The sequence below is a fragment of the Corapipo altera genome, unplaced genomic scaffold (genome assembly GCF_003945725.1).
Source record: "Corapipo altera isolate COAL_440 unplaced genomic scaffold, ASM394572v1 23, whole genome shotgun sequence".
NCBI lineage: Eukaryota > Metazoa > Chordata > Aves > Passeriformes > Pipridae > Corapipo > Corapipo altera.
The window spans coordinates 6,999,427-7,014,322 of record NW_020884878.1 but is presented as its reverse complement, the minus strand read 5'-3'; the positions used below and the strand labels follow the sequence as shown (position 1 = coordinate 7,014,322).

The following is a 14,896-nucleotide window of genomic DNA, read 5'->3' as shown; positions in this document are numbered from 1 at the left end:
CAAGACCTAATTTATTTCTAAATATAGTCTCAAGATATATCCATAATTAAATACTTACATTGTCTTCTGACAACTTATCTATTGTCACCTTGGCTTCTATTAAGTGATTATTGAGTGCAATTATTTCATGGCTCAAAGCCCGTTTTTCCTCTTCGTAATGTTGACCCTGTGTAGAAAATGGAATAGTAAGTGTTTTTGATACTGTCAGACTATTTCAGATAAAGACCCAAAGGTTGATGTCATTCTCCAATCCAGGGGAAAGCACAACAGACTGATATTTCTTTTTTTTTTTCCCCTCAGGTTTTTTTTTGCTATTTTTACTTAGCAGATGAGGTAAAGTCCTTTGAAAATATGGAGGTCAAATTGAGCTTACATTAGAAACCTTCACAAAAGGCTGTGGTTAGCCTCTGCAAAAGCATTCAATTGAGCATCAGCTATTCCTTCTTAGTTGCAAGACACAGTTTCTAACCTGGAAGGGACTGCATGTGCTCGTGACATTTGGTACAAGAATATTTCACTTATGCTATTATCTCCCATTCTCATAGGTGAGGAAGAACAATATTTAAAAGAAAAACAGTTGTGTTTGAGCCAATTTCATTTTAGCTGTTGCCTGTTCTGGCTGCTTTAAGCGCCCTTATTAAGGTTGTTCATTTCTCAAGGCGAATGTTTGCCTGATTGCAGGGTTAACACTTATTAGCAGAACGCGACCCACAGTGGGATATCAGGAAAACAGTCTGATCTGAACTTCCTTCTGCCCACTAATTTAATCTTGTTACCAGTAGGCTGTAACTCTGTATCATAAATGCAAAGAAATCAGTGGGGAAAAAAAGTGCCGCTGGCTCTTCTCATATTTTGTCCCATTTTCATACTGCAGTGTTTATTGTACGGCCTCATGTATCAAAGATTGTTGTGTAACAATCATTTATAACCCTGCCTCCAGCTGTATCTTAGTGTTAAAAAGTATGGTAGTTTCTCAATGCTCTGAGATAGAGGCATCTTCCATTTGCTTAGAGCTGTATAAGACCAGGATAACAAGAAAGTTTGAAAATTTTCTGGAGGATCTTTTAGAAAGCTTAACTGCCATAAGAACAGAAAGTAGGGTAAACCCTAATGTACATCTCTTTTGTTTAATGAACTCAACCCAGTGACAAATTCATGATCTCAGTGGTGCTGAGCAATCGGACAAGAGGCAAAGGGCAAAAACTGGTATATAGGAAGTTCACCTGAACATGAGGAAGAAATTCTTTACCGTGAGGGTGGCTGGCACTGGAACAGGGTGCCCAGAGAGGTTGAGGAGTCACCTTCCCAGGAGATAATACAATCCTGAATAAAGTGCTCCAGGGGACCCTCCTTGAGCGGGGAAGTTGGACTAATTGACCTCCAATGGTCCCTTAGAACCTCAACCATTCTGAGATTCTGTGAATGTCACTCCCCATTCTAAAATTGTTAGAGTTAGTTGTGAAGGACTGAAATTTCCCAAATGCCATATTGCCAGGGTCACACAAAAATCTTCTGTCAACACATACCCGACATTGTCAGCTAATTGACAGCAATGGGAATTGTGTGTTTTGAAGTCCAAATGCATATCAAGGTTAATTATCCAGCTGCAAAGCATGAGGCTGTATTAAAGAACGGTGATTAAATTGGAAGTGGCAGCTCTCATCCTAAGTTGCTATTTAAAGAAAAACACCTTCTCAAATGGTCTAAGCAAACCCATGGCTTGCTTAAAACAGTGCAGATACGATTGAAGTGTCTCTGTGAAGGTCTGGACTGGCCTATTTTAATGTCAGGTTTTTATGGACTGTCTGTTCCCTGCTGTTGCCAGACCTCTGTTCTGACAGTCCAGCTGTGTCTGGAAGATGGTTCAGGCTTGACACCTCTCCCCTCCTTGTTTCCAGTGATCAGGAACTCCTGCTGGCTGCCTGGGCACCACCTCATGGAAAGCCAAAGAGTAGCTTTGAGAGCTTGCAAGAGGTCCAACCTTACTGATTTTAACAAGACACACGATCTTAGGGGCTGTGTTTCTTAGGCAGGTTGACGTGGGTTTGTATGAGACCCTTAACTCTCATCCACTTTACTGTGAACTAAACAACTAGGCACCTTGTAAACCTCCTGGCCATCTGTGCACCCCTAAAAATCTATCTCCTTTGAGAGTATGACTGAAGATTACATTTTCAAAGGTATTTAGCTGTGTAATGAGGTAGACAAGTGACTACATAAGTACCTGCGAAAAATGTGTCCCCTCAATTTTCCAAGTAATTTAATGCTTTTGAAGGATCCATGTCCACAGGGTAAGGATTTAATCTTCCAAATAACCGTTTGTATTGAAGATTTTATCAGCTCTTGTATGACAAATTGTGAGTGTTAGGACAGCTGATTTGTAGAACCCTGTTGCTCTAAATCTCTCTGATTTCAGTAAGTGTTGCTCTTGCTTAGCCAGATTGAACTTGACTTGATCTATTTTACAGTTCAGGAAAGAACATCTGATCAAGAATTTATAGTCTTCAGCAGAGAAAAATTCATAAAAGGGCAGCAGATTCAGGCTTTGCTAACAGTACTTTCCACTGCATTGAGTAATGTTGAATCTGGCTAAATTATGCTTTCGTTTTATTTCAGTTATGATAAATTTTGGACTACTGTGTTCCAGATGTTGCATCTGGCCAAGTGTGACTTTAAAAAACATTCTGTATTTGTGGAACTGTAAAATTCGGCTCAGTCCAAATTTATACTATTATAAGTCAGCAGGTGGACACCAAAGTAATAAACATTTTAGCCATGCTGTGGTGGAGGAGGAATGAGAAAAAAAGGCCAGTCCCAGTCTTCTCCACCAGTATATGTTCACATCTTTCTCTTGAAATTAGTGTTTTTGACATGAGCAAAGAGTCCGTTTCACTGTGACAAAAGGAGGTAGCCTAAGGGTGGACAGAATACTAAAAGCCTTTATCATATTGACCACACACTGTGTGTCCATCTTTGAAGGCTCAGGGCTTCAGCCAGATGTTATTGTGGTCCAGTGGTTGCAACAAGAGGACAGAGGCTTAATCCTGACACACTTAGGGGAAAATAGTGCATCTGGAAGAGACAGTAGGGCAGTGCTACGTCACTGCATTAAAAGGATTGCTGGTTATGAGGACTGCAACTATGAACCCTCCAGTTGCAGTTGAACAATCATATTTTCAGTGTCAGATATAGCTCTCAGAGAGAAATGAAAGGAGCACGGGAATCAATATCAATGCTATGATTGTGAGTTACAAATAAAAATGCTTATTTTACTTGTAACCACTCTTGGTAGATCCCTCTATTTTTGGTAGCTTATAGATGCTCAGTCCTCCTGCTCTTCCAGAAGGCTGATGACCCCTCCTCTCTCCTTTTGGCACAGTTTTCTGTTCTGCAGGTGCTAACAACCTATATCTCAAAATTCAGGAGCAAATTAAGTCAATGATGTTATTGATATGCCAACAGCTTGCAGCTGGGCTGAGGGTTTCTGAAGTCCACTCCAAAATGCCATAGCTATAGACTGCATGGGCTGAGCTGCTGGTGGGTCCTTGTTCAGAAATCTTTGTTGAGTCAGCTCAGTGCATCTTGCCCCTGCCTCCTCCCTTGACACAAAGCCAGCAAACAAGAATACAGCTCTGTAGTGTCTGACTAACACAAGAGAACTGCAATCATGTGCCCACGTCTGAGTCAGATCAAATTTGTACTGCTGGGTGACTATAGCAGTCACAGCACTGATACTGATGTTGGGGGGACCAAGTGCTCAGAGCCCTTCCTCCTAGCCTGGATTTAGTATGGGTGTCAGTGCTTCTTTCTCAGATCTGAGGAAGGAATTGAATATCTGCTCTTCACAAAGCAACTGTGTGATAATAATCTCTGTCTAGAACGTTGAGGGTTTTTTTAATAATTTGTATCTATCACAGTGACAACACCCCTCATATATTTACATGTCCATAAAAATATAAGGTGTCACTTTCAAAAGTGCTTGGTGCCATGTAGTCCCTATATCTGTAATCTGTAATATAAGTGGGGCAAAAAGAATTCTGGGAGGTTGATACAGCACAAAATAATTAATAGGTAAGTGTATTTTGAAAACTAACAAAAGCTGGATGAAAATATCTGCTTTTCTTGCAAGATCTTGTGGATCCACAAAGGTTCCTACTCTAGTCCTTCAGAAGAAATGGAGCAGCCTAGAAGTTGGCTGTCTCTCTGGTAAAGCTGCAGTTCCCTTCATTGCTTTCCAGCACCTGGAGGGTGTCTTTAGTGGGTTAACCCTGGCTGGATGCCAGGTACCCACTAAAGCCACTCTCTCACTCTCCCTCTGCAACTGGACAGAGGAGAGAAAAGAAAACAGCTAAGGATTCATGAGCTGAGATAATCACTTACTGATTACCTTCACAGGCAAAACAGACTCAAAGTGGGGATAGTACTTAAATTTATTACTAACACGATAAGAGCCAAAGAGTGAGAAATAATCTTAAAAACACCTTCCTCCCACCCCTCCTTCCTTCCATGTTCTCCCTCCTCCCCCCAGTGGTGCAGGGGGATGGGGAATGTGGGTTGCAGTTAATTGTTGTTTCTGCTACTGCTCAGAGAGAGGAGTCCTTTCCCTGCTCCCGTGGGGTCCCTCCCACGGGAGACAGTCCTTGAGGGACCTCTCCAGCGTGAGTCCATCCCTCGGGCAGCAGTTCTTCCCAAGCTGCTGTCCCGTGGGTCACTCCTCCATGGGGTGCAGTCTTTCACGAATGAGCTGTACTGATGTGGGTCCCCCACAGGGGCCACAAGACCTACCTGGGAAAAACCTGCTCCAGCGTGGGCTTCCCTCTCCATGGGCTGCAGGTCCCTGGCAGGACCCTGCTCCCTCTTGGGCCTCCCATGGGGTCACAGCCTCCTTCATGCATTCACCTGCTCCAGCACGGGCTCCTCCATGGGCTGCAGGTGGGTCTCTGCACCCCGATGGTCCTCCATGGGCTGCAGGGGCACAGCTGCTCCACCATGGTCTGCACCAGGGGCTGCAGGGGCCACAGCTCTGGTGCCTGGAGCACCTCCTCCCCTTCCTTCTGCACTGACCTTGGAGTCTGCTTTGTTGTTCCCATGTTCTCACTCTGCTCTTCCCTGGCTGGAATTCTTTCTGCACCACAACCTTCTGTTCTTAAACAGGTTATCACAGAGGCGTTACTGTTACTCCTGATTGGCTTGGCCTTGAAGCCTGTCCTGGAGCCGGCTGGCATTGGCTCCACAGGACAGGGGAAGCTTCTAGTAGCTTCTAACAGAAGCCACCCCTGTACCCCCTCCCCCCCCCCAGTACCAAAACCCAGCCACAGAAACCCACTACAGTGTCCTACCATAAAGCAATGTCAGCCTATTAGTCAAGACTTAGCTGGTTACTGTCATGTCTGCTGTGCTGTGGGAGCTCTGAGACAGACCTTTTGAAATCAGTCTCAAATTTGCAAATGAGAAGGGCGGGTCTGTGGAAATGTCAGCCTTTTAAAACGTGGCAAAGTAAATCTGTTCTTGATATTCCTGTAAGGAACATTTCAATTGGTAGAATTTCAATGCTACAGTGACAATAATGTAATGGTGGTATTGACTATCAAGGCATTAGTGGCCAGCCCTACTCCTTTGGAAATCTCTCTTATTAATTAATGCCCAAATGACAGACAGAAAGAGAGAGACTTTTTCTGTTACAAATACCACCAAAGAGACACTGCTATCCCATCCTGAATGCCTGGAGAGAGGTTTACAGCAATGTTTTTGGATGAGGAATGGAGGTAGAACTTTTCTCCCTTTTTTCTTTACTACTCTGCTTGTCTAGGAGGAACACAACACTTCTGTAGGAGAAATTCCCCACTTCTTTGGAGCAGTGTAACACTGTTAACTCAGTACTTTTCTCACAGACCAGCAGTCATGATCTTTTCATTGCACATGCTTCAAGGTATCTGCTAAGCAACTGCAGTGGATTTACTGTTGTTCTGTGGATCGTAGTCAGCAAACAAGTGCTATGGGGATATACTTTCAAAGCAAAGTCTGTGTATTTTATAATGGTATTTTATAATCTCATTGAAATCATCTTATGAAGGACAAAACAGAGCAGTTGCAGATGACATAAAATGGGGAGGAGTGGTTAGTGCAGAAGAGGGTTGAACTGTACTCCACAGGGACCTCGACCGCCTGGAGAAATGGGCTGACAGGAACTTTATGAAGTGCAACAAATAGAAGTATCAAATCCTGCACTGCAGGAGGAATAACCCCAGGCACCCATGTATACTGGGGGCCACCCGTCACACATTGCAGCTTTTCAGAAAAGGATTGGGAGGTCCTGGTGGAAACCAAGTTGAACATGAGCCATCAACGTGTCTCCTTGCTGCAAAGAAGGCCAAAGGTAAGGATCAGTTCAGGATCCTCAGTACAAGTTATGGACATACTGGAGAGAGAGTCTAAGAAATGGCCAAGAAGATGATTAAGGGTTTGGAGCATCTCTGTTATAAGGAGTGACTGAGAGAGCTGGGACTGTTTAGTCTGGAGATGACAAGGCTTGGGTGGGATCTCATCAAATGTGGATAAATATCTGAAGGGAGGTTACAAAGAGGACAGAGCCAGGCTCTTTTCAGTGGTGCCCAGTGACAGGAAAAGAAGCAATGGGCACAATATAAGTGTCACAACACATGATACACAAGCCGTGTCATCTGAACATCAGGAAACTCTTTTACTATGACGGTGATTGAGCACTGAAAAAGGTTTCCCAGAGAGGTTGTAGAGCTTCCATCCTTGGAAATATTTAAAAACTATCTGGACAGACTCCTGGACAACCTGCTCTAGGTGTTTGAGCAGGAGGTTTGAACCAGATGGCATCCAGATATCCCTTCAAACCTCAATCATTCCATACTTCCGTGAGTTCTGTGAAAATGTATGGCTACCATATCTCACTTGACTGCTGTGATAACTGGGGTTGTTATGACATATGGTAGTTTAAATTTCTGTTATTAGCAAATACTGGCATTTGCCATATAAGTAAATGCTTCTACTGTTATGCAAAGATGATTTAATATATAATTAATACATCTCTAGGTTATAATAAAATAGACAACCAGTATGCCTTGAATATGGTATAAGTTCACTTATCTAGGTATGTCGTGGTCTTATCTGAGCAAGGCACAGTGTTTGAACCGAAGGACCTCTGAGCTTGAGTCTTTAATAGAAATGTATGTAGTGGTAGGTATGTCTAGGCCAGGGGCATATCCAACAATGTCGAGAAAACAAGAATAAGAAATGTTGTGGTGGAAATCAAACTTTTTTTCTGTTGTAACTCTCAAAGTTAACAGCTGCTGTATTTACAGTACTTCTCTCTACACCATATGCATAAATTATTTTATCAGTTGGCTCATAAAAAAGCAAAATATGGTTTAGATTTGCAGGTATTACTGGGTATTCTATACAGTACTTCCTGATTTTAAGTATTACCATCTGTTAGTTTTCGCTCTGCGGATCTTCATGGTATTATGGCAGATGACACGTTTGTATTTGTGCCTGTTTATGGAGCTTCGGAGCTGTGTGAGTTTATCTGCCAGTTAAGAGCCAAGCTGTGGATATCCCCTACTCACACTCACTTACACCCATGGGCAGAAACTGTCATAAAAACAGTGAACTGACAAGATGAAAAGAACAAGTAAGAATAATGAAAGACTTTTCACTTAATAATAAAACTGTATCCATGAATACCAGTTCACGACATAATCTTTGAAGTGCAGGATTTGGTACTGATCATTGCTTGAGAGCACCATTTAATACATATTACATTTTTAGTTTTGCTTCTTTGCATAGCTATTTTATTTTGGTTTAAGTGTAAAATGAGTATCCAAAGGAGCTATTCACTTAAAGACTCACTGAACTCACAAGTTTATTTACGAATGTGCATCTTTAAAAGCAAATAGAGGAAAAGAGCCAAATGTTTAGCTAATTTATTAGGTAATTCTTTGTCAAGTTACAAATAAAACTGCGGGAATGTGTAGGGGTGTATGCAGAGGCTGTGGCAGCATCCTGATTGCACTTCATAATGTACCACTGTCTCATCTTTGCTTCCGACTGCAGTAATCCCCAGGACACCCATCCTTGTCTCAATACCTCTTCAAAATGCTAATAGAGCCTGGCTTTCAGGAATGCTGCTACATTATGGTAAGGAACAATGACTAATTCATTATATTTATTCTACAGTATATTAGATATTTATTTAAAGTGATTTTTTGTTACTGAGCTGCCAAGGTTGCAGGCAAGGCTGCATTCTTTAGAGACAAATGTATGGCACTAAGGAATTGAAAATGCTCACTTTTCTGGGCAGGTCAGAGAAAATATGTTATTCATGTGTCTTTTGCCTTAGGCCGAACCTACTGCAAAAATCTATGTCATGTTGGAGTTCTTCCACACAAAGAAGAAAGTGGCAAGGACATTATTCCAATGTGACAAGCCTTTCTTATGATGAACACATGGGATAAAAGGAAGTGACAGATGTATGACCCTCGGGTTGGTTTAGAAGAGACTGTATTGTCTGTCCTTGCCCATAGCTTAATTTTTTTTTACTCTGTAATTCTTCCTAGGAGTTCATAAAAATAATTTAGAAGAATTATGTGGCTATAGTGAAAGGGAAGGAACAGAGACCTCAGTTGAGCTACTGGTAAGGAGCAAAATGTTTTGCAAAAAGAAAAAGGTTATCTCAATGGGTAGAAAGGAGGTACCACTGCTGCAGGCCACACAAGGTAGGCTTATCAGCCTTGCAGCTTGAAGCCGTCACTCTAATGACTGATTGCCTGATGCTCAAACTTTCGAGGCACACAGGTTCTTCTGTGGAAATGGAGAAATTACTGGAAACAGGATATTACTTAAATGGACTACTTAGATGGGCTGGGAAGAGAAAGTGGCATTAATTTCTCTGAGTGAAAAAGTAAAATGGTCTAGGAAGAAAAATTTGGAATTCTGAACTTTGAAATATTAAATTAATTCATATTAATTGCAGATTAATTTAATATGCAAGTGAATTCTAGTTAGAGTCAACTACCTAAGCAAGGATAATTTCCTAACCAAATAAAAAAAGTAAAGGCTAGATTATTTACAGTACTTTACTCTTTAATATTTTGCTCCACTCTAGGAATTTTGAAATTCACATTTCCTGTTGCCTTTTGACATTTTCTTTTAATAATTAGTTGGGTAGAAGAAAATTTAAATTCCCCTCCCTTTCCCCCTACAACTAAAATAACTATTCAGCTGAATGCTCTCTTGGGAGCTAAGATACTTCTCTCTCAGAAAAGTTTTCTCTGATGTATCACACTCCTGTGGCAAGGCTGGCTTTTCCTTGCTGGGTTTATCCTTGCACTTGAGAGCATAAAATCTGTTCTTTCAGGCCTGTCCCAGCAGGTCTGCTCTTGCTACAGAGCTTGTCATGATGGCAAACCTGCCATTAGGATTATTGTTGCATTATTGTTCTGCTGTAGGCTTCTGTCTCCTGACTATCCCAGACCACATCTTGGGCTCTTCCTCTTGTTGAATTTGATCTTTGTAAACGTGTCCACGACCAATGTGCGTATGCCTTTATATTTTTTTCTAATCTCTTATATCTGTTTAATGTACGTTGAAATGTCAATTGGGATACTGATTGGAAAGATTTGGTAAACTGGCTGAAAAATTGTAAGTATAGTACAGGGGAATAAACATAATGTACTTGTGTCTTTTCTATCTGAATTAGTCTCTCCTTTTTTATTAAAATATATCTCTGCTATTTACTTTGTAAAATCTCGTGTTGGGTAAAGGTATTAAAGTTGGGTGTTTTCCCCCACCCCAATCAACCCCAGATCCTTGAGAACATTTTGAGAAAATCCGTATAAGCTCTTTTTAAGGCAAAGCAGGGGAAATTCATTAAAGTAAAATGCTCTGTTCGAATATCCAACCCCTCAGACCCTGCTAAATGGTATCTTTTTGGCAGCATCCCAATTCAAACTACCATAACCAAATATAATGACTACATTAAATAACTAGTGCAGAAAAAGTGTCAAAAAGTGAAGAGTCATTATGCAAATTGCTTGAACAAAGAGAAGATTTTGCTAGTACATTATTTAAGTCTTCTCTGTCTCCTAATGTGGTTTGGGGGGGTTGTTGTTTTAGTTCTTTTTTGTATGAATTTAATTGTGGCTCTTTGGAATTGCTGAGAAACCCTGGGGGGAGGGACAGGCAGGAGTGTGCTAGAGAGCTGGAGTGACGTTTGCTGCACGGTTGTGGTCCCATGAAGCTTTGCTAGATAGAGTCACATTTGATCCTCATAATAGGGCCACTGTTTCTGCTCGTGAGTGTTTGAAGAGTAAACTCTCCTGGTCCAATGGATCACTCAATGCACTGATAAAGTTTTACTATAAGGGAACTGCAACACTTCCTTCCCATCTGACTGCTGGGATCAGATACAAAGAAAATAAAAGACAGACATATTTTTATGAACAAGCAGATCGGAACCTCACTGCTGTATGTTCCTTGTGTTGGTATTCAGGGTGGTCACTCTAGCTGTTGCCTCCAGAGTTTGTGTAGGTGGGAGAGACTCTTTTGGTGAAGAGAAATGTCGCAACCTTTCTTCCATGCCATACAATCAACAGTCTTGAATCAGCACTTCTGTCCTCTATGGCATTTCAGAGCTATGCTGGAAGGTCATTTGCCTCCTTAACTATTCTGTGTTATATTATACTCCATAATCCTTTTTTTTCCAGTTGTGAATCTGGTTGAAAAGGCCTTTGTTGCCACACAGAAGTTCATGGCCCCATCAGCTGTGCTGGCACAACTTTGTTGTTATCCTGAAAGCCAGGCTGAAGAAAAATAACACTTTAAAATGGGTTCCTTTGTTTGGGGAAGAGATATTTCAAGCTATTTTTGCCATTAAGGATACTGTGCATGGATCCAATACCCTCAATATTTCTCCATGGCATTCAGAGATTTGGCTCACTGTCTAAATATTTTCCATTGCCACCTCAAGATTCAGTTTTCTTTCACCCTGGAGCCTTGCAAAAATTTGAACACTGTGATTTCTTGACTCCATTTATTATAACTATTTATGTATTTCCTAATAATATTAAATCTCTAAGGTATTATTTTCACAGCACCTTAGAAATGTTAATATCCTCTTGAGTAGAGGCTAAGGCAAACATTCCCTTATTTATATGTCTAGGGTGTCATTGTCCAAGTCTAAACCTGTCACCTTCCCGCCTTCCTTTAATCAGCATAGAGATTTCTTCAGAGTATGATATTTCTCACTGTCTGGTGATTTTTTTTTTCTTTTGAGAACTGTTGGAGGAACAACTCTCCAATGGTGCTGGCTTGTCTGCACTGACTGACAGAGATGCTGAGGATAAAAATGCTTCAGATATATACATGCTAAACAGACATTTAGTCTTTAGATACCTAAAAGCAGGTAAAAGGAAGCTTACTTTAAGTAACTATCTCAATGACATACAAATCATGTTTGGCAGAGGCAGGGACTGAATCCATATCTCCCAAGACATAAATCTTGTAATTCATGGGAAGCTCACTTTTCTGGGTCTCTAACTGTCCCCAGGGAAGAGCAGCATGAAGAGATTTTGCAACTAATGTGAATTTAGCTGAGACAGATTTTCAGTAAGTTGATTGGAAATGACCTGTTGACAGTTTTGATGGGAAAACCTCAACAAATGGAGAATACACTATTTCCCTGGGTAACAGGAGCTCTATGCCTCTGCATTTGCAAACATCTCTCCACATTTGAGCAGGTCTGGATCCTGAGCAAGTAGTTCTTGTTTCGCCTGATTAAAAAGGCAAAATATTGTCTGATATTTAGCATTTTCTCCCTGTGGAGGTGTTTATATGAGTCGGTTGTCTTTCTTCACTGCACTAAATGTGAGCTACTTAAGTCTCTTGCTGAGGCAACTTCTTTACTTCTCAATCTTTTCAGTTTTCAGGCAGCTTGAATGATTTTCCCACCCTTTCAAAAATGGTAAATATCAGAACTTCCGCCACTGTCTTCAAACTGGATTTTCTCTTATCTGAAACTGTGGCAAAATCATCATTCTACTCTATTCACTTTCCCCATGGTTATACAAATACTACTTTTGTCATCTTTGTCATGGCTTGCTGCTGGGAGCTCATGTGGAGTTGTTCAACCAGTCTGATTTTCAGAGTCAGTGACCTTTCCTGAGTTTCTGCTTTCCAGAGTACAACCCACTCCCTCTACATTCCCTCTCCCAATTTTGCAATATGGTCTGCAAAGCACCTTAATAGATTTTATTTTTTTATATGTCTGGGGGAAAACATATTTTGACTGAGTAGGAACAGCTTATGACACTGGTCATTCTGATTGATCTACTCATCAATATTTAACAACATTGCTAAACTTTTTTTTATCTCATTTTATGAGCAATAATTTTAACGTTTACTTTTAGGGCACTTTTGAAAACATTAGTTAATGCTGAGACCCGTACCAATCACTGAGCTGTTCTGATCCAGCCTCCTGAACAGACTCTTTTATAATGTAAATATCCCAGTGCCTGCTACTTTTTGAGGTGACTTTTAGTAACCTCACAACCCATCTACTAACTGCTCCTGATACTATATCATGTTTGTTTTGTAATAGCAATCCTGTGAAGTGGTACTTGTCCAAAATACTGTCCAAATATATCTACTCAATTGCTTTTGCAAAAGAAATTTATTTAACATTTTTTCGTAAAAATGTGTTGGCTTCCATTATTTATAACCCTGTGATTTAGTTTTCCAGTAGCCGAACAACATAAACAATGACTTTGCATTTTGGACAACTTCTATTTGTCCCATTCTATACTTGACTTCTTGGATTTTGGTACAGATAAGCATTTTTTTTTGACCTTTCAGAATTATCCCTGCACTCAGAGTCTTATTTAAAATGAACAGCAGCTTAATGCATTAGGACATATTTTTAATTAAGCTTGGAGTAGGAAGCTGGAAATCTGTTCAGCTGGCTCTTTTAGGAATGTAAGGTGGAAATTTATGTAGGATGCTGTTTTTTATAAAAAGTATTTTTGCTATATCCCTAAGACATATTGCTCAACATTGTCTGTAGTTTCCATTGAATTTGGAAGTTGGATTGCAATCAGTAGTAAAAAAAAAATGTTCTAGCTTAAAGCAAAGTGTGGCACAAGAGCTCTACCTCCTGCTAGGGGCAGTCAGGTGAAAAGGGAAAGATGCTCATCTGTTTTCTGGCCCATGTGTCAAGACGAGTGCTTGAAGTGCCATGAAACAGCCCAGCTGGGTCAGAAGGAGACATTTCCCAGCAAGGGCAGCCTACGATAGTGGCTTTGCAAAGCTGATGCAAGAAACACATTACAGTCACTGTATAGTCAGGAAGGAGCTGCTGCACATTTGGACAACACAGAGCCACAGGGTCAAGATAGGGGGACTTTGCCCAGCATGATTGTCCCTGAGATTTCAGGTAACTCAACAGCAGAAGCATTTAGTATATCTCTGCATGCTGCACAGGGGGATTTTGAAAAATTCTTCTCCAAAGCATCAGAAATGGAAACTGTCTTTAATGAACTTTTTACTCTAACCTTGGCACCCTTGACGTTTTTTCTTAACTGTACTGTCTGTTGAATGACATTGCTCTGAAAGTTGTAAGTAATTAATTTACTTTCAAACACAGCTCTCTGGGAAACAGAAAAAACCAAAACTTGAACCCCCAAACCACACTCAACCACAAAACTTCCTGCTAAACACACAATATTAAAATGAATTATTTGTAATTCACTCCTTTGCTAATTTGTTTTTTTTTCTCCTTTACTTTAAGGGATGGTCCTTCAGTCATAGACACTGAATTCATTTGACAGCTAATTCCCTCCTGCCAAGAGAATACAAAAAACCCTCAGAGTGTGGTAGGTAAACTGCTCTCTGCCATTAAGAAAATGAGATTTAAATGCCATAACCAAGTCCTCTCTCACTGTAAAGACTACAGCTTTACAGGTTTATGGAAAACATGGGCAGGATATTAGGTTGCCAAACCTGTCAGAAAAGGAAGGAAAAAGAATGGATTCATGCTTGAGAACATATTGGTTAATCCTCAGGGCTTTGATCTTAGGAAGGAGCTTCAGGGGGACTCTTTTTAATCATAGTTTGGGATGGAATGACAGAGAATAGACCCCAAAAAATTGAAGGTTGGAGGCCAGACCCAAAGGCACCACTCTAGAAAAGTCCATATCCTTCTCATCCTGTAAATTGTCTTCTGATTCTTTGCATGTCACTGTTGTTCAAAAGTATTTCTGTGAACATAGTTTTAAATTCAGTGAAACTTATAATCTAATTAGTCTGACTTTGTCCTCAGTATTTGGTTTACGACTTTTGTTTATGACTTGGATTATTTGCTTTTGTTTTCCTTGTATTTCCGCATTGTTCTGTTTGAATTTATCCTCCACACAATGTAGTACATTTCATATATAGTTGTCTTCAGAATTGTCATCTAATTTACTTGTCCTCTTCTAATGTTTACTGTCATAACATTGTATACTTGAAGAGTAGCAATATAATTTGTTTTTCAGCTACTGAGGTCTGTTTAGTGAGAGAAATGTGCTTATGTGGATGGACACTGAAGAGTTGTGTTGATTCTCATTAGTGATAAGAAACTTGTGTCAAGGCTTTGGACAAAATCTCTGCTTGTTAAAAGGGTTTGCTTATCCTAATTTTTAGCTCTAGCTTTGAATCTTGACAAACATCCTTTCTCTTCTACCACTCCAAAATATGAGAATGAATACTGTCCTCATCCATGAGCATATTTGAGACAAGGTAGATACCAACCTTCAGGCAACCTGACAGCTAGAAAGGAATTGTTGGATGCCTCTGCACTAGTCTCAAGTTTCATCAGAAGTGATAGGAGTTGTTT

At 40.4% G+C, this 14,896-nt stretch overlaps 1 protein-coding gene across 6 annotated transcripts in view; it reads right to left on the bottom strand.

The window, feature by feature from the left end:
• The window catches only part of BEGAIN (brain enriched guanylate kinase associated), a 161,388-nt gene that overhangs the window by 8,883 nt on the left and 137,609 nt on the right, over positions 1–14,896 (bottom strand). For all 6 annotated transcript variants that reach the window (XM_027637791.1, XM_027637794.1, XM_027637796.1 and 3 more), the window contains one exon: positions 59–166. In XM_027637791.1, coding sequence (XP_027493592.1) covers positions 59–166 — 108 coding nt within the window. The remainder of the gene's footprint in view (positions 1–58; positions 167–14,896) is intronic.